At 40.5% G+C, this 27,655-nt stretch overlaps 1 protein-coding gene across 4 annotated transcripts; it reads right to left on the minus strand.

Annotated features, from left to right (window-relative positions):
- Positions 1-27,655, minus strand: LOC139420822 (CREB3 regulatory factor-like). Of its 4 annotated transcripts, none has more exons than XM_071171136.1 (9): positions 27,524-27,655; positions 19,653-19,842; positions 18,965-19,090; positions 17,449-18,694; positions 15,088-15,282; positions 11,893-12,082; positions 10,367-10,440; positions 6,014-6,133; positions 1-5,763 (listed from the first exon to the last, which is right to left on the minus strand). In XM_071171136.1, exons 2-9 carry the CDS (start codon positions 19,659-19,661, stop codon positions 5,645-5,647), a joined length of 2,079 nt encoding a protein of 692 aa, XP_071027237.1. In that variant the 5' UTR covers positions 19,662-19,842; positions 27,524-27,655; the 3' UTR covers positions 1-5,644. The 4 variants fall into 4 exon arrangements, with proteins under 4 accessions (XP_071027237.1, XP_071027240.1, XP_071027239.1 ...); XM_071171139.1 differs by having other exon boundaries at positions 2,614-5,763; positions 17,464-18,694; positions 18,965-19,024; XM_071171138.1 differs by having other exon boundaries at positions 2,614-5,763; positions 18,965-19,024.

Consider the following 27,655-nt stretch of genomic DNA (forward strand, 5'->3'; position numbering starts at 1 on the left):
TGTAGATCAAGTTTGGATTATTTTATTTTTTTGTAAGGCACCTGGTTTAGCAGGCATTGTATTAAAAATAATGTTTGACATTTTGTAAAACCAAGTGCAATGTGGGTATGCTTCTGTTTGTACTATTTGTTGTCATAACAGTGGGTAAGCAACGGAAAATAGTTTGGTCTAAATATATTGATCAACATCCAAAACAAAATCTCTTTGCGCTCATTCTTTTATGTTGAAATATCTCCAATAAAGTCCTTGAGACATACAAAATCATTAAACTCAGGGTGAAGATGCACCCATTGCTAGTAAATTAGTAAATGTTTTACCAATAAACAAATACATTAGATGAGTGAGATTTTCATGCACGATGCTCATTCCCTATGAAATATTCGCTGCATGTATTTATCAAATAATATATTACACAAAAATGGTTATACTACATATAAAGCATAGAACCTTGGAGTATGAGGATTTCTACAAGCAATAGGGGAAGTTGAGCAAGTTATGACATGAAACGAGGCTTTTCAAAATGCTTCTGCAATGCTTAAGCATTGAAGAAAAATTCAAATACAGCCCACGACAATTTGCTATAAAAAAAAAAGTATTGAATTTCTATAGACACTGTGGGTGTAGGGGGAAAAGGTATATGTAATGGCAGAATGCATTTTACAGGGTCCTTTAAAATGACAGATTAAAACAAAAACACAAAAGCATTCCACTGGTTAGATAAGATGGAGAGAAGAACATGTCAATTTAGCAGTGTTCGACGAGATGGGACCTTTCTCCGTTACACACGCCTGGCTCCTCCATTTCAGAGGGAATACCTCCACCCCACCTGCCTTTCACCACTAGGAACAACTCCATGGGGTTATGGAGACAGAGTAAATGTCTTTGTAGAACGTCAAATAAAATGCTCTGCTCAGACACGAGACAGCTGAAAACTAAAGAAACACCGTCTTACGAGTAAGACCTGCATAGTGCACCATTTTAAGAACATTGTCATCACACACTACAAACCACTACATACAGAAAGCAAGCCAAAATCATATCAGGAATTGAACAAAAAAAAGGAGAAAAAAAAGGGGGCAAGACACGCTTGCCGCCTCCTCTCTAGTCTACTGTAGCCATTTGGAACAAATCGAGTATGGTCACTTTCGCATTGTGATCTAACTGTTGGGTAACGCTGCCATTAGACATCTATAGACTTAGCAGAAGGTCTAAGACTATAGCATAAGGTTGACTCAAATGTGATCATTTGTTAGCAAATAAAAAGGTCTATGTAATGTATCATAAACGATAATATTTTTCATACAGTAAACATTTAGGAATTACCAACCATAGATGACCAGCAGCATGGTAAAACCCAGGTTGGATCAAAACTATAAAGCAAAATTATTTCCCTTTTGAAAAATACATTTTTGTATGTTTACACATGTTAAGAGTATAAAGAAAAGCAAATCTAGGAAAAATATTTCTACTTACAAGTCCATTGGCCGTTGACTATTCTTATCCATCGCACCATTTTGTTTTACATTGACTCTCCATTAACGCACACAATATTATTGAACTGCAGAAATAAATCGCAACAATTTGGATTACATAAATATATTTTCCTTTGATTTAATATTTCGTTACATATATTTCTGATAGAATGGTCGTTACCCTGATTCGCAGCAGAAAAGACCATAATGGATTCAATTATCAGACGAGAGTAGCACATAATTACACTATCTATTAGCTTAATATCTGTTTATATATGTTTGATGTCAATAGAGCAGAATGAATATTTACTGGCTTTGAATGACAACCACTTCCTTGACTGTTAAAATGCCACAGAGTCTCCTGGCTAGAATGTAAAGTTGCACAGCTTGCGCCCATCATGTTAAATGTGAAAACCTGTGTGGAAACACCCCTGACGCTAGAATCAGCTACTCACAGCACTCTTTCTAGATAAGATGTTTTACTAGCATCTTACATAACATCAATTCCCCTAGCTCAACCTCACTTGCCATCAATGATCCCAATGTAGAGGCCATTGTTGAGTTGAGCATATATCACCAGGTTGGAGTTCTTGGTTGTAGACTGTACAATATTGGCTGATATCGGTTTCCACAGCAACACTGCTGTGCAATTGAACCAACTATTGGCCATCTTACGTGAATGGATGGGTGTTTGAAAAGGCAAAAAGTATCCGGATTACATTTCCACCACAAATTACTTGCCATACAGTACATTGATAGTTTTCCTTCTGAGGCACTCACAAAAGGACATGGGCCTTTGTGAGTACCTCAGTCTCCCCCTACCCATTAAGTTACAAGTACAAATTACTAAAAAAATTATAACAATATAACTCTGGCAAATGCCCAGAAGAAATGCGTCTACACTGTACATCAACCTGAAGAAAAACCCAAAGCAGAATTTGTTTTTCCATAGGAAATCTCTACTGAAGGCAAATTAATTCATGACGTTAGACTCAGAGTCATTCAAAACATAGGGGCCTTATAACCAAAATGTTGATTGCCCTCTTAAGACCTCCCCAACACACTGTCCTGATCAGGTTACAGAAGTCAAGCACACACTGCAGCATTCAAACAAGGTCGGTTTAGCAGCAAATGGAAGGAATTTTTTTAACTTTTTGTTTGTATTTTCCTTTTTTTCTTTTAACAAAGTGCTTTCTTTTTCCATACACGTAATATATAATATACTATACAAATATAATATTTAGAAGATACATTTCAGCTTAATCTATTTACAAAATGAAACACTACAAAAACAAACCATGGATGGTATATAGAGAATCTTGACTACACTAACAAAGTAGAATAAGATATTTTATTATAAACATAAAGTATCATTCTAGTTTCAGAGAAAGTATATTTTCTCCCCTTTTAATTAAAATCATGAGTTAATCAGTCTATGGCGTGCAGTGTGGGAGACCTGCTTTGCAGAACAATAACATTGTCCCTCTACAGCAAACGAAAGGCATGTTCAGATAATGTAAGAACTCAAATAAGATGCTCACTGGATAAAATAAAACATTTTCAATTAAAACATGCCTTTTTTTCAGCATAGGGACAATGGTACTGTTCTGCAGGGAGGGTTTGCAGCTGTGCCAATTTGATTAAATTTAGCCTTAAATCACCACATTCTCTTGGAATTAGAAAACCTAGTCCTTCAAATTGAGAAGATCGACAAGTTGCAGCAGCAAAGAGAGATCCTTGAGCTAAAAGCATTCTCTCTAAAAGCTGCGCGTCTCATTTCGTCTGGGCTGAGATCGTAACAGGTTAAGACTACAATTGCAAGTATTCAATTGAGAATCATCATCCATACATTTTCTACCAATCTTCCCCATGACAGTGCAACGGAGCAGCTTTGTGTCAAGAACTGAGGCTGAGGGCACAAAGAAACCATAACGATATCCATGATATTCAACCACTTACTTTCAGTACGCCTAAAAAACTATACCGTCTTCACAAAAAACAGAGGAACCCTTCCTTATCTTATGCAGAGTCACACTCCAGAAATGTATCTCTCTCAAATGAAATGCCTGCACACCAACAGAAAAAAGTCGAGGCAAATATTACAAAAATATTTTCTTTCTTTGTCACCCCCTCTCCAGTTTCTCTGAATGTGAGGATAGACCTTAGAAATGTGTCATGCTTATTAAAACGTATCAATTTGAAAAAGTGGCAATTCATAATAGATAGATATACGTGTACTGTATGCATGAATGGGCAGTACTATAAATACACAACATAAATCACGTCACGTCAATGATGTATGTGTATCCATCTCACCTACATAAATGATACAAGTTATATACCTTTTGGTTATTTGTGATTGACGTTTTGACAGGCAAAATAAAATAAAAACCATCCAAATTGCGCTCCATCCCTTTTCTACTTTGTGCCAAAGCACAATAAAAAGAGGTGGGAGTAGTAACTTCAGGAATCTATCAAAATGTTTCCAAGTAATCTACTTGAGAAGCCAACTGACAGAGCAAGCCTTTTAGAAAATGTTAATGAATGCTTCTTTCAGGACATAAATTGGACCCAAGCAAATTTCACAGTTCAATGAAAATCCCTGACCCTACCACATTTCCTACATTCAATACGGTGTCAGGTAAGCTGTGCAAAACCTTACTTTATCTGGCTAGTCACCGTTTTTGTTGCATGTGTCTTTGGTACAAAAAAAAAAATCATCAAAATATAGTGTGCAAATATTTTGAAATTCTATACGAATATTTTTTTTTTTAAACCCTCCCATTCCCAAAGTCTAAGTACCGATAACCAAAGTAAATGTTTGTCAGAGCCATCTTATAATACAATGCACAGACTCTGTGGCATATATCTATCTACATGTTCCATGTTCATATGTACATTCAGAATATTTTTAAAGAGCAGAAATACATTACAAACCCACACCGTGACGTTCCCTGCACCATGTTCTGCTCTCCCTCATTGTAAAATGGTCCACTACCCTTCAACCTCTGGGAGTTTTTGTAATCATCTCACTTTAAATACAAGGCACAATGAATCAAATACAAATACGAACACCCCAACTAAGGAATTCTGAACTTTTAGCGCTCTCATCCCTACTTTGCAAGAAGCCAATGGCATTTTCATTTGAAGACACTTCAAACAAAGTGTATATAGAAAGAGAAAATTGATTGTTGTAATCACATCATCTAGCTTATAGTCGAGACGACTTAGGATCTTAGCCTTCTGCTCAAGTCCATTTGAAATATCTTCTCAACTGCAGAAACACAGGAACAGAAACAATCAGGCTAAATCGCAAACCAACCTTCCTCACTGCATTCATGTCCTAAATGTGTAACCCCCAAACATTTACTTTTTTTTTTTTTTAAGAATCATTCCCTCAAAATATACTATTTATTTTCTTAATATTAGTAGTATTTCAGGTGCTTCTGTGTTTTTGTTGCCTTATGTGGTTTGCAGGTTGACATGTATAGGGTTACATTTTCTCCTCCTATGTAAATACCGTGGTACAAGAATGGGAAAACAGACAACTGGCATCAATAGGTATTAGGTGTTCCTAACAGTATACACTATGGAATACACAGTGGCTGTTCTTCACTGGGAACACAGTTCAGTAAGGTGGCATAATAACAAGGCAGCTGATTAAAAGGACATGGGCTTGACAGGAGAATATTTATATTGAATATCTCCTGTCGGCTCACTCTAAATAGAACTGCATCCTGTGTTGGCGTTCCCACTCTGGTACGCAGACATGAAACGGGTTGTTTGAACGCTACAGGAAATGGCTACAGCAAGAACTGATGATCATTCTGTTTTGCTTCACTTCTCAACATAAAACATTTCAGGAGTTATCGTTTCATATATTGGCTTTGAATTCGCAACACTGTGGCTCGTGAAGGTCACTAGCCACTTGCAACAAATGGCAAGTAACAGACTACTAAGTGCAGAGATAGCTACTAGTTTCATTTCTGTACATGCGCATTGTGTGAATACATACATGTGAAGCTATGGTATATGTATGTCTTCCCACTCAGCATTGGGAATGCGTTTCCGGATGGAATGGACATGCAGAGGGTGTGCCGTTACAGTGTGGGACAAGAATGGTGCGGGATGGCTTGGAGTGTGCCATCACCAGGCCTCTCTACAGGGCCTGTCTACACTCTAGATGTGGGTACGCGCAGCCCGACCAGACCTCCGGTGGGATCCCCCTTGCCAGTGTTCTCCAGGATCTGGTTCACAAAGTCTGAAGTCTCCCCGGCAACTGGGGACTTCACTGCAGAAAGAAACGTTTATAGTGTGCTGGTTATTTAGCTGCTTTTAACAGCCATTGTTAAAACTGTGTTTGGGCTCAAAACTCTCTGCAATCTTGATCAAATGCTGACTCCCCAAAATATACTCAATAGGCTCAGGTTAGCTAAGGACGAGAGAGTGTCTGCCTCATTTCATGGCCATTTCCTGAAGACAACCTACTGCACACTATATTTCTGTTGCTACTTACGAAATACAAATCATCCTCATCTTACCAAGGGTTTCTTCGATGAGTTTGTCCAACGTTTCAGTCATGCTTGTTTCCTTGTCGCAGATATCCTGCACTCTGTTCACCATCTCTTCCTTTATGGTGTTGATGACAAACAGAAGCCGATCTGGAGACAAAAAAAAACAGCCATTTCTTTTAAACTGAAAAATGTGAGGTTGGCAAAAAGCCTTCCTTCCCTAAACCTCAAGGACATATTCCAGCCTACCAATCACACAATGTACAAAACTGAAGAGGGAAATTGACAGTGAGAAAAGTGTATTATTCAACATAACTGGTAAACCTACAAGGCGTTCACTCACTGCTCTAGAATTGAGTGAAAAGCAGGTCAATTCAAGAGGGTGCGACTAAATTAAATGTCTAAACCTAATTCTCTTTAGCCTATGTCATTGTGTCACACAATTAATCATTAGATATTTCCCTACAATATTACAACCTTAATAGGCTTGTACTTAACAGTGTTGATTAAACAAGAAAGTTTGTTCATTGTGACCATTGCTAATTTAGACGGCGCAGCTCTTGGTTTTATCTCCTCTATATTTCGGCGTTGGGCGGTGGTAAAATTAGGATGCGTTTCTGCGCTTTGGACCAATCAAAATCAACTTGATACTATAGTAGTTTCATCTCCAGATCCGTGGATTTCTATTCCTCTAACTCTGGTCAATCAATGTTGAGAGGGGTCGTTTTTATGGCAATTAATAAAGGGAAAGAGTCAGAAATTCACAATGAACCTCAACTGGCCTGTACCCCCACACACTGACTCGGTACCAGTGCCCCCTGTATATAGCCTCGTTAATGTTATTCTTGTGTTACTTTTTATTATTACTTTTTATTTTAGTCTACTTGGTAAATCTTTTCTTCTTCTTGAACTGCACTGTTGGTTAAGGGCGTGTAAGTAAGCATTTCACAGTAAAGTCTACACATGTTGTATGTGACAAAGTTTGATTTGAAAATCTGGATCAGATTTTTTCACGAGGGTAGGTATTGAAATTCAGTCTGTTAGCTTTGTTTATTTGTAGATATATAATACCAGTCCAAAGTTTGGACACACCTACTCAATCAAGGGTTTTTATTATCTTTATTCTACATTGTAGAATAATAGTGAAGACATCAAAACTATGAAATAACACATATGGAATCACGTAGTAACAAACAAAAAAAAGTGTTAAACAAATCAAAATATATTTAACATTTGACATTCTTCAAAGTAGACACCCTTTGCCTTAATGAAAGCTTGGCATTCTCTCAACCAGCTACATTAGATGGCCACCTGGAATTCATTTCAATTAACAGGTGTGCCTGGTTAAAAGTTAAGTTGTGGAATTTATTTCCTTCTTGATGCGTTTGAGCCTATCAGTTGTGTTGTGAAAAGGTAGGGGTGGTATACAGAAGATATCCATCCCTATTTGGTAAAAGACCAAGTCCATATTATGGCAAGAACAGCTCAAATAAACAAAGAGAAATGACAGTTCATCATTACTTTAACACCATAAAGGTCAGTCAATCCGGAAAATGTCAAGAACGTTGAAAGTTTCTTCAAGTGCAGTCGCAAAAACCATCAAGCGCTATGATGAAACTGGCTCTCATGAGGACCGCCACAGGAAAGGAAGACCCAGAGTTACCTCTGCTGTACAGGATAAGCTCATTAGAGTTACCAGCCTCAGAAATTGCAGCCCAAAATAGACTTAAAATTGCAGCCCAAGAGTTCAAGTAACAGACATTTCAACATCAACAATTCAGACTGCGTGAATCAGACCTTCATGGTCAAATTGCTGCAAAGAAACCACTACTAAATGACACCAATAAGAATAAGAGACTTCCTTGGGCCAAGAAACACGAACAATGGACAATAGACCAGTGGAAATCGGTCCTTTGGTCTGATGAGTCCAAATTTGAGATTTTTGGTTCCAACCATGTCTTTGTGAGACGCAGAGTAGGTGAATGGATGATCTCTGCATGTGTAGTTACCACTGTGAAGCATTGAGGTGGTGTGATAATATGGGGGTGCTTTGCTGGTGACACTGTGATTTATTTAGAATTAAAAAGGCACAGTTAACCAGCATGGCTATCACAGCATTCTTCAGCGAAACACCATCCCAACTGGTTTGTGCTTAGTGAGACGATCATTTGTTTTTCAACTGACCCAACACACCTCCAGGCTGTGTAAGGGATATTTGACCGGGAAGGGAGAGTGCTGGAGTGTTGCATCAGATGACCTGGCATCCACAATCACCCGACCTCAACCCAATTGAGATGGTTTGGGAGGAGTTGGACCGCTGAGTAAAGGAAAAGCAGCTAACAAGTGCTCAGCATATGTGGGAACTCCTTCAAGACTGTTGGAAAAGCATTCCAGGTGAAGCTGGTTGAGAGAATGCCAAGAGTATGCAAAGCTGTCATCAAGGAAAAGAGTGGCTACTTTGAAGAATGTAATATACATTTAGTTTTGTTTAACACATTTTTTGGTTACTACATGTTCCCATGTGTTTTTTCATAGTTTAAGTCTTCACTAGTATTCTACATTGTAGAAAAGAGTAAAAATAAAGAAAAACCCATGAATGAGTGGGTGTGTCAAAACTTGACTGGTACTGTACACACACAGCAGTCAGAATGTATTCCGACCCCTTCCCTTTTTACACATTGCTACGTTACAGCCTAATCCTAAAATGGATGTAATAAAAAAAAAATGGAATCCTCAAATCTACACACAATACCCCATAATGAAAAATTGAAAACAAGTTTAGACATTTTAGCCATTTTATTCAAAATAAAACAGAAATAACTTATTTATACATGTAATCAGACCCTTTGCTATGAGACTCAAAATTGATTTCCAAGAATCATCCTTGAGATGTTTCTACAACTTGATTGGACATGATTTGGAAAGGCACACACCTGTCTATATTAAGGTCCCACAGTTGACAGTGCATGTCAGAGCAAAAACCAAGCACGAGGTCGAATTTCTGCAGCATTGAAGGTCCCCAAGAACACATCATTCTTAAATGGAAGAAGTTTGGAACCACCAAGACTCTTCCGAGAGCTGGCCGCCTGGCCAAACTGAGCTATCAGGGGAGAAGGGCCTTGGTCAGGAAGGTGACCAAGAACCCGATTGGAGCTCTGTCAGAGCTCCAGAGTTGCTCTGTGGAGATGGGAGAAAGAAACTTCCAGAAGGACAACCATCTCTGCAGCACTCCACCAATCAGGACTTTATGGTAGAGTGGTCCAGACAGAAGCCACTCCTCATAGAAAGGCACAGGACAGCCCGTTTTGGAGTTTGCCAAAAGGTTTTAAAGGACTCTCAGACCATGAGAAATAAGATTCTCTGGTCTGATGAAACCAAGATTGAACTCTTTGGCCTGAATACCAAGCGTCACGTCTGGAGGAAACCTGGCACCATCCCTACGTGCGAAGCATGGTGGTGGCAGCATCATCATGCTGTGGGGAGGTTTTTCAGCGGCAGGGACTGGGAGAATAGTCAGAATAGTCCTTGATTAAATCCTGCTCCAGAGTGCTCAGGATCTCAGACTGGGGCGAAGGTTCACCTTCCAACAGGACAATGACCCTAAGCACAAGTCTCAATGTCCTGGAGTGGCCCAGCCAGAGCCCGGACTTGAACCCGATTGAACATCTCTGGAGAGACCGGAAAATAGCTGTGCAGCAACGCTCCCCATACAACCGGACAAAGTTTGAGAGGATCTGCAGAGAATGGGGGAAACTCCGCAAATACAAGTGTGCTACGCTTGTAGGGGCATACCCAAGATGACTCTAGGCTGTAATCACTGCAAAAGACGCGTCAACAAAGTACTGAGTAAAGGGTCTAAATACTTATGAAAATGTGATACTTCAGTTTTTTTTATTCATATAAATTTGCAAACATTTTTAAAAATTATTTTTTTCCCTCCTTTGTGAGTATGGGGTATTGTGTCTATTGATGAGGGGGAAAAAAACTATTTAATGCATTTCAAAAATAATCCTGTAACGTGTGGAAAAAGTCAAGGGGTCTGAAAACTTTCCAAACACACTCACTATCTATCAGTGTAATTTTGTTTTGCATTTCAATTAGAAAAAGGCCATGTTATCACACACAAATCTGCAGCCACTAGATCGAATGTCAACTGACAGGCTAAATTAGCGCTGTTCTTCCCAAAAGCAGTGACCGAGTTCTATTTAGCAGTAACCACTTTTTGGCCGTATTTACATTCTATTCACTCTAATCGCGTTAAATTCTCTGAGTAAATAGTCTAAGTTTTGAGAAATATATAAGTCCAAACCCTGTGTCTCTGAATTGCATTTTCATAAACATTGAATTAAATAATATTTTATGGACAAACACCCTAAAACATACCATATTCTGTGCCCAGACCCCACAGCTTGACTTTATTGGCCTCATACTGAGCCTTCTTCTTCAGCCGACAGGCCCTGAAAAGAGAGACAAACAAGTGGTTTAAAGGCGTAGTAGCATTAGTGGTGGTGGTGGTGGTAGTAGTGGTAGTGCTGGTAGTTGTGTGTATCAAAGTTAACAAAGCAGAAAGGGACGGTTCTTGAGAGGGACCATTGAACATATATAGTGGAGTCCGAAATTACTGATACCCTTGATAGAGATTAGCAAAAATGACTGTACATAAAAAAGTATTAAAATACTGATATTGTATGTTAAAACAATAGGGAAATGATTTTATACTAATAGAATTGCTCCAAAAAAATATATTTTTTAACAAGTAATAATTGACTTTCTCAAAGTTAGACACCCTTTAATTCAATACCTACACCTTATGAGAATAACGGCACTGAGCCTTTTAAATATATGTTTTATGAGTTGGAAAACACATTGGCAGTGATCTTAGACCATTCCTCCATACAGAATCTTTCCAGATCCTTGATGGCACATCATGTGTTCGCTAATAGATCATCTGACTTCCATCTGCTCAGAGATTGGACAATACAGATTCTTTGAAATGGAAACTGACAGTAAAAACACAAATTTCTCAACACAGAGGCTGAAACATTCATAACCGATGAACACAACATACGAATTGATTTGCAATCTCGTTAGAAAATAGAACGTCTAGGTTGCACAGTAATATCGCTAATCGCTAATATTTGATATCACCACTGGGTTTCAAGGATTGAGAATCCACCTCAGGAAGCCCCTGTTGCAGCCCTATTGCAAAACGTTGATGTTATGGCAAATTAAACATTTCTTGATGTGCACTTGGGGTTATGGTCTTGCTGGACGATCCACTTGTGGAAAAGTTTCAGCCTCCTTTACCATGCACCAGGATATTTTAGCCGAAAACCTGCTTGCCTCTGCCAGGAGGCAAACACTTGGCCGCAATCGGTTCTTCCAGCAAGACAACTCCAAGCACAATCAAAATCCACAAAGAAATGGCTAATAGGCGACAAAAATCAACATTTTGCGATGGCCATCTCAGTCTCCGGAGTTGAACCCCATTGAAAACCTGTGGTTTGAATAGAAGAGGGAAGTCTATAAGCGCAAACAAAGGATATCAAGGATCTGGAAAGAATCTGTATGGAGCAATGGTCTAAGATCCCTCCCAATGTGTTCTCCAACTCATAAAACATTATGCTCGCGAGGTGAGGTATTGAAAACAGGTGTCAATTTTTACCCTTACCTTTGAGGAAAAAAAACTAATAGCGTACCTATTAAACTAATTATCTTTGTCTAAGCAATTGTATTAGTATAAAATAATAGAATTACCGCCCCAAAAATGTACATACAATATAGCTCGGTAGTTGAATGTTTTATTTTATACAGACATTTTTTGCTCATCTTCATCAAGGGTGTCAAAATGTCAGACCCAGCTACTGAGTGTTGAACATATGGAGGTTGAAAAGGTGAGAATCCAGTACCTGGAGGCCAGTTTGTTCTTCTCCTTGCGGGAGCGAGGGCGGGCTGTGATGGGCAGCTCGCTGACCGGGGTCAGGTCACTGATCACCTTGTTGAGCTTACGCAACTCGTTACCGATCTGCAGCAGCTTCCGAGGGTTAGGGGTTAGGTCCTCCACGTCCGTCCGTCGAGACTTCTTCAGATTGTACTTCCCTGTTCACACAACCAAATCACCGAGCCGGTTAACCACTGAGACGTTTCCCCTTTGTCAGCAGCGACAGTCAGATGCATTTGTATCCAAATGGATTCATCCAAAACCCATGAATGCACATCATGAATAACGGAACAGCCATGTTACATGTATAACCTGTGATCTACTGTAATTAATTAACTATGAAGCATGTGGCTTTGATCAGGTACAACTGTAAGTGTGAGAATTCATACTTCAATAGGTAGTTTGTGGTGTGCTTCTATACTGAACCAAAATATAAGCGCAACATGTAAAGTGTTTGGAGCGATGTTTCATGAGCTGAAATAAACAGCATGATTATTACACAGGTGCACCTTGTGCTGTAGACAATAAAGACCACTAAAATGTGCAGTTGTCACACAACACAATGCCACAGACATCTCAAGTTCTGAGGGAGCGTGAAGTTGGCATACTGACTGCAGGAATGTCCACCAGAGCTGTTGCCAGATAATTGAATGTTCATTTCTCTGCCATAGGCCGCCTCCAACATTATTTTAGAGAATTTGGCAGTATGTCCAACTGGCCTCACAACTGCAGACCACTTGTAACCGTGCCAGCCCAGGACCTCCACATCCGGCTTCTTCACCTGCGGGATGGTCTGAGACCAGCCACCCTGACAGCTGATGAAACTGTGGGTTTGCACAAGCAAAGAACTTCTGCACAAACGGTCAGTAACCGTTTCAGGGAAGCACATCTGCATGCTCGTCGTCCTCACCAGAGTCTTGACCAGACTGCAGTTCAGCGTCGTAACCAACTTCAGTGGGCAAATGCTCACCTTCGATGGCCACTGGCACACAGAAGTGCGCTTCATGCCAATAGGCTGAAAAAAGGCCTGAATTATATAAAAATCTGTGAAACTCAGCCTTCATTAAAGGAAGGAGTATTCATAACCATATACGATTAGTTTGAAATATTATAGATTACAGTGAGTTCATAGAAGATGATGGCTTTATATTGTATTTAGATTTTTTTTAAAGGCTTTTGACACTTTAGAGCACAACTTTGTATTTAGAACTCGCTCTACTTTTGGGTTCAGGGAGAATTTCTGTAAAGTGATAAGGATGATTGATATATAATGACATTAGCAGTTCGCTAGCTATGAGTAATGGAACCTCCCCTCGTTTCTCTATTGCTAGAGGAATTAGACAGAGTTGTACAATATCCCCTCTTATTTATTTTAGCCAGATTTACTAGCCATATTTCTTAACAAATCTGAGAATTTAAAAGGGATCCGCAGTGTTTTTTTGAGGTGCAGAGTAGGTGAACGGATGATCTCCGCATGTGTGGTTCCCACCGTGAAACATGGAGAGGGTGGTGTGATGGTGCTTTGCTGGTGACACTCTCAGTGGTTTAGTTAGAATTCAAGGCACACTTAACCAGCATGGCTACCACAGCATTCTGCGGCTATACGCCAACCCATCTGGTTCTCTCTTAGTGGGAAAATAATTTCTTTAGGACAATGAGCCAACACACCTCCAGGCTGTGTAAGGGCTATTTGACCAAGAAAGAGTGGAGTGCTACATCAGATGACCTGGCATCCACAATCACCTGACCTCAACCCAATTAAGATGGTTTGGGATGAGTTGGACCACTGAGTGAAGGAAAAGCAGCCAACGAGTGCTCAACATTTGTGGGAACTCCTTCAAGACTGTTGGAAAAGCATTCCAGAGTGTGCAAAGCTGTCATCAAGGCAAAGGGTGGCTACTTTGAAGAATCTTAAATATATTTTGATTTGTTTATTTGTTCAACACTTTTTTGGTTACTACATGATTCCATTTGTTATTTCATAGTTTAAGTTTTCACTATTATTCTACAATGTAGAAAATAGTAAAAATAAAGAAAAACCCCTTGAATGAGTGGGTGTGTCCAAACTTTTGACTGGTACTGTAAGTTTCACCAGCAAATTTTACTTTTCTGGAAAAACATTGATTTGGAATAATAGTTATTAAAATTAATAGGAAATCAATTTTCAAAGGCCTTTGGTTTGACAAAGGTTTTCATTTTGTATGTGATTTGTTAGACAACACTGGGGAGTTCCTGCCGTTTGAGGAGTTCATTGGTAAATTTCAGGTTAATATTACTCAGAGAGAATATATGGACTAGAGGTTTGCAAAGCAATTCCACTTCCTTTACTTGGACTTATTAAGAACACTTCGTTATATTAATGAGGTTGTTCCTACTTTTCCAAGTTTACAAATTCATGACTTGAACCTTTTGGAGAAAAAAAACGTAAAGAATAAGTGGATACGATTGGCAGTTAAGTCATTTTTGGTGATTATAATTCAATATATTGCTATAGAAATTACCAACCCATGCTGTGGTCAAAAGTGACTACCTTTTACCTTAATTGACCAGTTATCCCAAAAGTTAGACACTAATTTTAAAATATAACGTTAATGATTTCTAGCCATAAGCTACAGACAACAAACACAATTTTATCAATGGCAATTTGAATGCACAAAGATACCATGACGAGATCCTGAGGTCCATTTTCGTGCCATTCATCACCTCATGTTTCAGCATGATAATGCATGGCCCCATGTCGCAAGGATCTGTACAGAATTCCTAGAAGCTGAAAATGTCACAGCTCTTCCGTGGCCTGCATACTCACCAGACATGTCACCCATTGAGCATGTTTGGGATGCTCTGGTGTGAAGTGTACATCAGTGTGTTCCAGTTCCCAACAATATCCAGCAACTTCACACAGCCATTGAAGAGGAGTGGAACAACATTCCACAATCAACAGCCTGATCAACTCTACTCAAAAGAGGAGTGTTGCGCTGCATCTGGTCACACCAGATACTGACTGGTTTTCTGATTCACACCCCTTTCCTTATATGAACTGTAACTTTGTCAAATCTTTGAAATTGGTGCATGTTGCATTTATATATATTTTTTCAGTGCACACATAACCACTGACCAGTATGAGTGTGTGTGTTTATGAGAGAGATAAAGTTGTGTGTCTCACCGTGGTGTGGGCCGTTCCTCTGGTAGAGGTTGCTGGGCAGGGTCTGTCTGTCCCACTCGGAGGGCTTGAGCATGCGCTCCTGCTTAGAGGGGGTGAGCTGCTCGCTGTACTCCCAGAAGTAGCGGCGTTTGCCCCTCTTCCTGGAGATCCCTGCTGTCAGGCCCTTCACGTCCCCCACCGTGTCATTGTCACATCCTGATCACAACAGACAGGACAGGGACGAGGGAGAGAGAGGTGAGGGAACAACAAGAAAGAAAGATCAGAAAGAAAAGATTAGAGGGAGATATGGGTGAGGAGAAGAGATGAGGATAGGGAGTGAGGATGAGAAAAGTGCATAGAGGTTCAGTTGATCAGAGACGACCCCCCACTTATAAAATAGTATAAATAAACCATTGAGCCTGATGATCATACTGTCCCAATCACATAGGCGGGAATTCCGACTCGAGCAAGCATGCACTTTTCTTTCTCTGCATATTCTGACCCTGAACTTAAGCAGGAGAATAGCATGATATTCACCTGCTATATGTTTTGGGGTGGAGATCAAAGAAATGAAGGTGTGTCTACAAATACGCCGTATTCTGACCTTGACTTCATGCCTACATAATTCCACCACCTTTACGCACAATGAAATTATGAACTTGTAGGTTGTCTCTTCTCCCCCCGATAGAAATAACTGTAATTTACAAATTGATAAGCACTTTTGCTAAGAGCTAGGTAAATGAGCAAGCCATTTGGATAATGGGATTGTGAATATACAGTAAATTACAATTGTTTTAGATCTAATTCACCTTATGGCACCAATGGAAGAAAACTGAAGCATATCAACATATTACCTTTTCCACAGTGAAGTTAATGAAATGCTGGCTTTATAATTTGCAGGGATGAAATTTGGAGACCCAAGCTATAGGCTTCTGTAGCCATACGCAAATGACAGTATAGCGGCAAGCGTACCGAGTTGATTGCTAGAATGTTTTATTAAATGCTAATGTCTGGTATAATGTCACTATATTTTTTAGAATTTGTATTGTGTTAAATATCATCCACTATCGGTAGCCACCGTCAGTTATACCCACATATATTTATAATTGGCACTACATTGTTAGTTTCCTTACATTTAGCATCATTACATAGTTTACCTTTCTTTCCTGTCACGTTTGTGTGGTTGTTCCTGAGGATCGCTAGCAATGGTGGATCATATTTAGTATTACAAGTTGTGCAATAATTTGGGACATGTAGCCTATTTGAATCGTTATGGAAGGCAGACCATACAGAGCCGTTTAAACCTGGTGAATGGCACACAGTTGACGAGGACTGGACCGTTGTCGTCGCAGTTCCATGATTAGTGAAGATTATTAGGGTAGATTTATAGGACTACTGTTCAACACCTATTGTACACTTTTTCACCTTACAATATTCCATGGATTGAACAATTGAATATGGGAACATTCAAGATGAATCAAACCGCTATTTTTGATTCACAAATATATTTTGTGTGTAAAGGCTCTCCAAACCTGTGTTTTTATTATTCACAAATACTTTCCTAACCCTAAATAATATTACAAGATCAGATTATTTTTTTATCTGATGAAAAGAAGAGGAATATGAGTGTTTTACATGGCTTTCTTTCATTGATCCCTAATATTCTGAATCGTTCTCTCCATATATTCTAGGGAGTCTGTTGACAAAAGTCTAATTAAAAAAGGTGCACCAAATTTAAAGAGAACTGCTGGCAAGCTTCCTTGACTTGGACAATTTTGCCAACACATGGCTAACCTTTGTTTAACCAGCTAAATAGCAGCTCATACCGAAAATGTGTTTAAGTCACCCTTCTAGCTAAAAGGCTGTTAGATTTTACACTTCCTCTTCCAATTATAATGTGGGGAGGTCAAAATAATGAAAAACTATCTGCCAAATCTATTCATTTAAAAATGTTGATTACTTCTCCTTGCCATTTTCATTCACAAGACATGTGAAGAAAGAAAAAAAAGAAGTTTCCTAACGTACGATGGGGGTCCCTAGGTCGCCAGTTTGCCTGGGGGGGGGGTCCCTGGACAAGAAAAGGTTGAAATTCTTCCTTTACAATAACAGAATGACTCACTGTAACACAATGGGCCCGATCAAGGATTTCCAACAGGGAATAAGTGAACCTATCACAAATGTTATTTTAATTAAATTTTTCCGTCCTTCAGCTACAAAGAGATTCCCATCTAGACATATAGGGGATGTTTTCTTTACAGGTACCAGACATTAGTAATATACCCGCCGTTCTGAAGTGGGCACCTTCAGCGACTAACTTTACTTCACATGAAAAACAAAAAATGGTTACTATAATTCAAGGTGCATGGACATTGAAATGACTACCTGATACATGGCTACCTGGCTCGGAGAAGGTGTCACTCATGTCGTCATCTTTATCGCCCTCATAATCATCATCCTCCTCATCATCATCATCATCCTCCTCATCATCATCATCGTTCTCAGAGAGCTCATGCTCACTGCCGAAACCCTCATCATGATCTTCATCCAGCTCCACCCCCTCAGCATCTTCCTCATCCTCCATCTCCCCCACCTCTTCTTCTTCCTCCTCCTCATCCATCTCAGTGAGGGTTTTCCCAGCCAGCCTGGCTCGGGTTAGGAACAGGGAGTAGTTGTGCTCCTCTTCCTTCTTTTTGTCAGAGACTGGGTCATGTCCCAGGGCACTCCCACTGGCAGTCAGCAGAGTCTCGCTGGCCTTGGCCCCAGCCACAGGGTAGTGGAGGATGGGGGGCACAGCTCCAGATGTGCCCACTGAGGCGGGGGGCATCACCCGGCAAGGCAGCTCTTCTCTCTTCTCATACGCCAGGATGCTGGCAGAGGCTGAGGCTGCAGTAGCAGGAGCAGCCACAGGGGCAGCACAGCCAGACGTGGTGGCCACCTCAGGGGGCTTGCTGGGGTACGGGGAGTGGTCTTCAGACTCAATCTGATGGGAGGCCATGGGCATGTCGACTAGGGGCCGGCGAGGCATGCTGACGCGAACCGTGGCCTTGCGCACATAGTCGTTGCAGTGGTGGCCCAGAGCAGCCATCTTGCTGGGACCCTGGGCCTTGGACATAGTCTCTGTGGTGGAGGGGACAGGCCAAGTGGCGCTCAGGGAACCCTCTGCAAAGTCACCCAGGGGGTCCCTGACCAGGTTGGAGCAGGAGGCGGAGAACGAGGGGCCCGGGCGGGCAGCCATCTTCTTGCCCAGGGAGAGTGGGGGGAGGGAGGTGTGCTGCTTCTGGCCCCCCATCAGCAGATCAGGGTGGTAAAGCGTGTCACACACAGGTGGTTGCGAGTCCTCGCTGTTGAGCTGGGCCAGGGTGGGGGTCTGGCCAATCACCTCCTCGTCCTGGTAGGGGCTGGAGAAGTCATCCAGGCCTCCCTCCTTGGTGCCCCAGATGTCACAGCTGGTAAAGCGGGTGTACTTGGTCATGTCCTCCCAGTACGTATCCCACTGCTCAAAGTTAGAGCTGTAGTCCGGGTCACTGTCCACCAGCTCCAAGAGGTACTCCCCACACTCCATCTCCTTGTAGTCCCCCACTGTGAAGTGATCACCTTTAGGGCTTTGGCGATTGGTCATATCTCTATCCTGGGGAGGAAAGGGAAGTATAAAGATTTAAAAAAGCTACATTAAATGCATGTTATTGTCTTATCCTTTGACAGATGTGTGATAAGGCTAAGTATGCAACCATATTCACTCAAAAATATTGTATGTGTAAATAAAGAGACGTTACATCTTTATAATTCTATTGCCGTAGCGGGTTGTGTTCTCTACTAGGCCACCTGTCTATCCTGATTCTCTGTGAGCTCTGTAAACTGTGATCTTGCCCAGAGGCCACTTTGCATGGAGAACACTTACCAGTTCGTACATGAAGTCTGGGTCTGTGTTACTCGCCAACAGGTCTGTGCTGGTTAGTGCCTGGTCAGCAAAAGTATAAGTTTGAAAGAAATCCCCAAAGGGAGGATCCATTCCACTGATGCTGGGCTAAGGAGAAATAAACATTCCAAACTATTGAAACGGTGAACAGAGATGATTAGTCGTAGTTTTAAAGGGGCAATCTGTTTTTAGGCTTTACAAACAACGGAGTAACACAAGCTTATATTTTAGGTACTGATGGGGTATGACAGTTCATGAGGCATTTATAAATGTATATTCTTCAAGAATCAGTGGGTATGTACATAGTACCACTTTAAACATTTAGTTAAGCATGGAGAGTAACAATGAACATACAACATTTGTGGTGTTGTGTAAGCCAGGATGAATGTGGGAACGTTCCCATGTCCAACATGGGAACTCGCCATATACCATCCACGGTGTAATTGCAGGACAACTAGGCGAAGGTCTGTCAGTTTTAAGCTACAGACTCAGGAAAACAATGTGTGAAGATCTGAGATACATCGTTATGGATAATGGTAATCAACTATCCAGCAACCTAGTTGTTTTTGCTGAAGAGGTTGTTTGTGCTGAAAGATGGTCAATTGTAAGATTACGGCGAGACCATTGACTAAAGTTGGACCACTTCTAAAAGAACCCTCCCTTCCATTACCTGAGGCATCGCCGAGCACCGATCTCTGTTCCTTACTGTGAATTGTTCTTCCACCTCGTGTCCCAGTCGTCTTTGGATGATATCAACCTCCAGTAGAAAATTAGATGGGTTAAGCAACAAAGTCTTCTTTATTGTGGAAAACTCAGTGACTCATGTAAGTCTCGCCGCCTTCTCTTCTGATCCCTGGTGTCTGGAGCGAGATGAGAGAACACAGGGGGAATGGAAGGGTTAAATTGGTAAGATATGACATATGTTTGCACATTTCACTACTTCACCTTCATACTAGGTAGACTTGACAGCATATGGCACTCCTACAATCTTATATGCAATCATGTAACTTTGCCTACAAGCTGAGATTCTGATCGTCAAACACTGCTTCTGAAAGTGCCTGTCAAGACCGGCTGTTCATTTAAATCAGAACACAGCCTACTTCTATCAACTCTAGTGTGAGCGAGCTTAACTCACGACTGCGTTGGTGACGCTCAGTGCAAACTGGGGGCCCTTCCATGCTTGTCCATGTAAAAGAGACCTTGTTGAAGCCGAGTGAAGTTGCAGACATTGTCCGGTTGCAGCCTTTCAGATGCAGAAAATTAGTTTGATGCGAAACAGAATGAGCTTTGAACCAACACTGTGTCTAGGCTATTTTTAAATGATTCTAGCTAGCTACCTTTCCCCACTGCCTACTAAGAGTCACAAACGGAGGGAGCAGAGTCGCTTGGGTGCCGTTTGCATAACAAATCATGAGAAATATGCTGGGGAGAGCGGGCACTGTGCTGGCCAGCTGCAACACCAAGCAAAACAATCCAGCTCCTTAAAAAATGTTTTGATTCAAATTAAGCAAAAAATGTTTTGCCAACATATCCAGGAGAAGATTGAATGTCTCTGCTGTAACCAAGAAGCTTGATCTTGACATCTAGCCACTCAACTAGCAAGTTAGCAAACCAAATGCTTAGCTGAAGCCCTGAGCTGGATATAATTTATTTGACATACATCTTAGATTTCTTATAGTTACACTTAACTTATAATTAAGCACGCAGGTGCCCCAACCCACAAAATACCCAGGTATAAACGCTATATCGTCCAAGCCTAGTGGATGACGTAATTTCCTCCTGGTGTGCGTATCATCTGTCTGCTTTTGCATACATCTCAGCCCGCAAAAGAAGAAACCCCCCCCCCCCCAAGCCAGCTAGCACACTTTAGGAGTTAACAGTCGTGATACGCCACGCAAAGGAAAACTTTTGAGCCATCTGTACGAGTGCAGTCCTGGTACTGCGAAGATCCACCCACCTGTTGGAACAACTAAAATGACGGCGATTGTGTTTTGGGAGGCACTGTGGGGAAGCCCTTGCTGCAATCGGCTGATGCCATGCAAAACTGCCTGCCTGGCTACTGCACTGAACTGCCATTTTAATATCTTTGTCCTCTCTACACAGGCATTCCCCTGGAAGTTAAACACACTGCATGATGTATTGCCTTCTGCAACCATTTCTAAAATCCGCGCTACAGAGTAGGTCTCTCTCTTATGTTTATGATTGACTACTCACTTCCTCGTCAGATTTCTGACGATCGGTTTCTGTTGACGGCCGAATAAGGGAACTGAAAGGAAGGCGAAAGGGTGGAAATAATAGCAGAATTCAGACAAACTACTATGTGCCACACACCCTGTACTGACAGCAGTGTAGTCCATTTAGATTAGGGTAGGCTACGTGTTTTAGCCTTTTGGGTGCATGAATTAACATTTTGAAACTAGATATCACCAGAGACTAAAGCGCAATGGCTTCTTCATTATGCTAAGCACACAGGCGGACAGGTTAAGTCAGTTTACTATGGGCACTAAACTGATATGGGTCACAATGGATGGCACCAGCTGTTCCTGATACACACAACTTCACTCTGCATTGGCTGGCTTCAAAGGTCTCTCAACACAATTGGAAAGGCATTAAGCCCTTCAAGGCCTTAGGAAACATGAGCCCACCTTTACAATCTGATTGTGTGGGATAAAAGACAGCCACACTCCTGTACCAACTACAAGGTGGGAGGATCTCACTCACAGGCACGCACACAAACATCAACAGCGTTTTCCCTATATTAATTTGGCAGAAGCAGGCAAAAAATAACATTGAGATTTTAAAATGGTTTTCAGAATAAAATTTCAATGACTAAAACCAGATAAAAAGTATGTAGAAAATCTATTTAAACATGTATTTATTTGTTTAATTTTACCCCCTTTTCATAGTATCCAATTGTTAGTAGTTACTAATTGTTAGTAGTTACTATCTTGTCTCATCGCTACAACTCCCAGCTAGCACTGGAAAATCGATTTTTAAATAAGATCATATTTGAGAACTACACTGAACAAAAATATAACGTAACTTGTAAAGTGTTGGTCCCATGTTTTACGAGCTGAAATAAAAGATCCTTGAAATGTTCCATACGCACAAAAAGCTTCTCTCAAAAATGCTGTGTACACATTTGTTTACATCCCTGTTTGTGAGCCTTTCTCCTTTGCCAAGACATTCCATCCACCTGAAAGGTGTGGCATATCAAGAAGATGATTTAACAGCATGATCATTACACAGGTGCACCCTGTGCTGAGGACAATTAAATGCCGTTCTAAAATGTGAAGTTGTGTCACAACACAATACCATAGATGTCTCAAGTTGAGGGAGTGTGCGTTTGGCATGCTGACTGCAAGAACGTCCACCAGAGCTGTTGCCAGAGAATGTAATGTCCATTTCTCTACCATAAACCGCCTCAAATGTCATTTTAGAGAATTTGTCAGTACGTCCAACTGGCCTCACAACCGCAGACCATGTGTATAGTGTCGTGTGGGCGAGCAGTTTGCTGATGTCAAACGTTGTGAAAAGAGTGCCCCATGGTGGTGGTGGGGTTAAGGTATGGGAAGGCAAACACACGCAATTGCATTTTATCAATGGTAATTTGAATGCACAGAGATATCTTGATGAGATCCTGAGGCCCATTGTTATGCCATTCATCTGCCATCATCACCTCATGTTACAGCATGATAATGGTTCAAGGACCTGTACTCAAATCCTGGAAGCTGAAAATGTTCCAGTTCTTCCATGGCCTGCACTCACTAGACATGTCACCCATTCAGCATTTTTGGGATGCTCTGGATCGACAGCATGTTCCAGTTCCCGCCCATAACCAGCAACTTCGCACAGCCATTGAAGGGGAATGGGACAACATTCCACAATCAACAGCCTGATCAACTCTACGCCAAAGAGATATGTTACGCTGCATGAGGCAAATGGTGGTGACACCAGATACTGACTGGTTCTGATCCACGCCCCTACCTTTTTAAAATTTTTAAGTATCTTAAAATCCATCCATTTGGGCCTAATTAATTTATTTCAATTGTCTGATTTCCTTATACGAACTGTAACTCAGTAAAATCGTATACATTGGCATGTTGCAGTATAATTTTTTGCTCATTATAACAACCAAAATAAAAACTAGAGTAAAGGAAATCTTAAATTCCCAAAATGTTATGGCATTGGGCCCCCAATGATTTTGTTATCATGTTCGAGTCACTAATTGCAAGAAATTAGCTTTAAAAACAGCAACATTTTGTTCAAGAAGAGGGCCTCTAAAATTGTGTTAGACCACGCCATTGGCCACGTCCATTAACCCCTGCACGCTAACTTTGCCACCTATGTCGATAAAGGAAAATCTAGGGGAAACACTGAACATGACACCATTCTCAGAAAGGGCAAATCATAGAGCACGTCAAATCAAATCAAATGTTATTTGTCAAATGTAGAGGTCGACCGATTAATCGGAATGGTCGATTAATTAGGGCCGATTTCAAGTTTTCATAACAATCGGAAATCGGTATTTTTGGACACCGATTTTTTTTAAACAAATTTATTTAAATCTTTATTTAACTAGGCAAGTCAGTTAAGAACACATTTACTTTCAATAATGGCCTAGGCCTAGGAACGGTGGGTTAACTGGCTCGTTCAGGGGCAGAACGACAGATTTTTACCTTGTCAGCTAGGGGGATTCAATCTTGCAACCTTACAGTTAACTAGTCCAACGCTCTAACCACCTGATTACATTGCACTCCACGAGGAGCCTGTCTGTTACGCGAATGTAGTAGAAGCCAAGGTAAGTTGCCAGCTATCATTAAAGGTATCTTTAAAAAAACAATCAATCATAAACACTAGTTATCTACACATGGTTGATGATATTACTAGTTTATCTAGCGTGTCCTGCGTTGCATATAAATCGATGCAGTGCGTATCGTTGCTCCAATGTGTACGTAACCATAAACATCAATGCATTTCTTAAAATCAATACACAGAAGTATATATTTTTAAACCTGCATATTTAGCATATTCAGGTTAGCAGGCAATATTAACCAGGTGAAATTGTGTCACTTCTCTTGCGTTCATTGCACGCAGAGTCAGTGTATATGCAACAGTTTGGGCTGCCTAATTTGCCAGAATTTTAAGTAATTATGACATAACATTGAAGGTTGTGCAATCTAACAGGAATATTTAGATTTATGGATGCCACTCGTTAGATAAAATAAGGAACGGTTCCGTATTTCACTGAAAGAATAAATGTCTTGTTTTCGAGGTGATAGTTTCCGGATTCGACCACATTAAATTACCTAAGGCTCGTATTTCTGTGCGTTATGTTATAACTAAGTCTGACTGAGCGGTGGTAGGCAGCAGCAGGCTCGTAAGCATTCATTCAAACAGCACTTTCCTGCGTTTTGCCAGAAGCTCTTCGCTGTGCTTCAAGCCAATCAACTCCCGAGATTAGGCTGGTGTAACCTGTGTGAAATGGCTAGCTAGTTAGCAGGGTGCGCGCTAATAGCGTTTTCAAACGTCACTCGCTCTGAGACTTGGAGTAGTTATTAACGCTGCTTCGAGGGTGGCTGTTGTCGCTGTGTTCCTGGTTTGAGTCCAGGTAGGAGCGAGGAGAGGGATGGAAGTTATACTGTTTCTTTGGCAATACTAAAGTGCCTATAAGAACATCCAATAGTCAAAGGTTAATGAACTACAAATGGTATAGAGAGAAATAGTCCTATAATTCCTATAATAACTACAACCTAAAACTTCTTACCTGGGAATATTGAAGACTCATGTTAAAAGGAACCACCAGCTTCACATGTTCTCATGTTCTGAGCAAGGAACTTAAACGTTAGCTTTCTTACATGGCACTTTCACTTTCTTCTCCAACACTTTGTTTGTTTTTACATTATTTAAACCAAATTGAACATTTATTTATTTGAGGCTAAATTGATTTTATTGATGTATTATATTAAGTTAAAGTAAGTGTTCATTCAATATTGCTGTTATTGTCATTATTACACATTTTTTTAAATGTAAAAACAATTTAAAAAATAAATAAAATTGGCCGATTAATCGGTATCGGCCTTTTTTGGTCCTCCAATAATCGGTCGACCTCTAGTCAAATGCCCTGAATAAAACAGGTGTAGACTGTTGAGTGAAATGCATGTGATGTGATATCATATGAATGCGCTCTCATAGTTCAGCCTGTTTTGGACTGAACAAAACTCCAACAGGCAGTCCTTTGAACTTCTGGCTGTAAGTGCGAGACCTGGGGGCCCGCGCAAGAGCTCCATTTCTCTTCGTAAACCTGCCTACAGGACCAACTCAGGTATGCTGCAATGTTTCATTGCCTGCTTTCATACCAGTATCCATTAATATGACACCACATAAAACAACCAATATGTACTATACTACCTAGACCATGTTAAGAATACCTCACATTCGGTTCTTGATGGCCACCACAGTTTCATAGCTGAAATTGCACAGGATGAATCTAACTGTAAAGCAGACAGGCCGTTATCTCTGTGGCCTCAACGTGAAACCTGGTTGTACTCTGTGGCTTTGGTTGTCAACAGGAAGAACCGATCATATAGACTATTTGCCTTGCACCTATGCATTTACACCTATGCTACTCTCTGTTGTTATCATCATCTATGCATCGTCACTTTAATAACTACGTACACATTACCTCAACTAACCAGTGCCCCCACACATTGATTCTGTACAGGGAACACCCCCCCCCCCCCCTGTATAGTCTTGCTATTGTTATTTTACTGCTGCTCTTTATTTCTTATAGATATCTTTTTTTTTTTTTTACTGCTGCTCTTTATTTCTTAGGCAATATTATTAATATATTATATTAATATATTTTTTAACCGCATTGTTGGTTAGGGGCTCGTAAGTAACCATTTCACTGTAAGGTCTACACTTGTTGTATTCAGTGCATGTGACTAATACAAGTGTATTTGATATAAGCATATTGAAATATGTTGTTTTTTTTATAAAAAAATAATGCCAGGATAGGAGTATTCTAGAAACACAGGGTCCTCCCCTGTGCCCCTTTGCCGTGCACAAAAAAATATATAGATCTAGCACTGCTAAGTATGTCCAAGTTCCATATTATTTAGCTAATATTGAAGTTGAGCAAAGATCCAAGGCAAAAATGTGTGTGGTATTCTCAGCACGCATCGCATTCTGCATCAAATTTGTAACGCTGGCCACCCCTAAGTTTATGGTGGCAAATCGATCACATACGCAGAAAAAGGTTAAAAGTATTCACATATATCACCTATAAACTAGATTTAGGCCCCGATTGCTGTCTAGCGTTACAGGCGATGAGGACCTAGCTACATAGCATAATGAATACCTCGGCAAAATCTGACTTTCAGAGAGGCATATGGCCAAATTATTTATTTATATATATATATATATATATATATAATATACAGGCTAGTAGATAAATAAACCGTAAAAACTACAATAACTAATCAACTGAATTAATATATATTTTTAGGCTGACCCACTAACACTCTACACAGACCCTGACACAAACAAATGCAACGTCAAACCAACGTCCTACTTGGGCCAACGCCCACGCAATCTTACAGTCCTATTGGTCAAAATGCAGTCATAGCCCGCCTTCAAATATGCGCGAATGGTCCACATTGATGTCAATCGTAGGAGATACTTCAGAGAAAAACACATCCCATCTCAATATAACTAGGTTGAGACAGAAAACAAACAATTCAAAGCATCGTTTGTGTGGCCTAAATAACTAATTAAATACATGCAAAATGACCCCATGACACGTAGAATTCGCATAGGGTGTAATTTTACAGGAGTCTATGTTATCCTCTTATTATAATCTTACAGAAGACACGCATGTCTAGCTTTGTCATATAGTCAACATAAACACACGACACGGAGAACTCGGTAACTGAACAAAAGTAGCTCGCTAAGCATTGACGACTGCCCGGACTAGTTGACGCCTTCAAATCCCCGAAAAGCCAATCTGTCAACTGTTGTATTTTTTTTCTCTACTCAGTTTACCTAGAATGTTCTCGAACTCTCTCTATCAGCACACTGGCTGTGGTTGAGGGAGGGGGGTGTACCCTGAGAGGATTTGGATGTGTGTTGATTTTTAGTTGACCAATACATGTATTAATTGGGGAATGCCTGATTGGCAGCACCTGGCTTCAACATCGTCATGATTAATCAAGTTTACACTTTTAATCTTGTAAACACCCCAAAAAATATTTTGTAAAATAAAGCTCTTGTAACGAGCTACAATGCTCCTGCACATATAGTACCTATTCGTGATTCAATTTTTTTTTTTTTAAATAGGTAAGCGGTTTTAGTTCACCAGGATTTCACACGAAACAAGCTAAATCTAGTTCCCTACCAACTACAGTATGGCCTCCGTCCCGCCCCTCTCACAGCAGCAGATACAACTAGCTAACGTTAGCTTACCAAGAGGTGAGAAGCATCCAGCGAAAAAACATGATGCACAAAGTTTTCAAATGGTTTGAAAAACGTTCAACTCACCGTTAGAAACCCCATGTGAAAGTTTGGTGTCGTGTTTCGCTTCGTGTTTAATCCTATCTGAGCAATAATAAAGCAATTTCAATGGAGTCCACGCTGCCTTCCTCTTGCATTTGTTTTGTTTATCTTCTTCCT

This window comes from Oncorhynchus clarkii, chromosome 12 (assembly GCF_045791955.1).
Source record: "Oncorhynchus clarkii lewisi isolate Uvic-CL-2024 chromosome 12, UVic_Ocla_1.0, whole genome shotgun sequence".
Taxonomy (NCBI): Eukaryota; Metazoa; Chordata; class Actinopteri; order Salmoniformes; family Salmonidae; genus Oncorhynchus; species Oncorhynchus clarkii.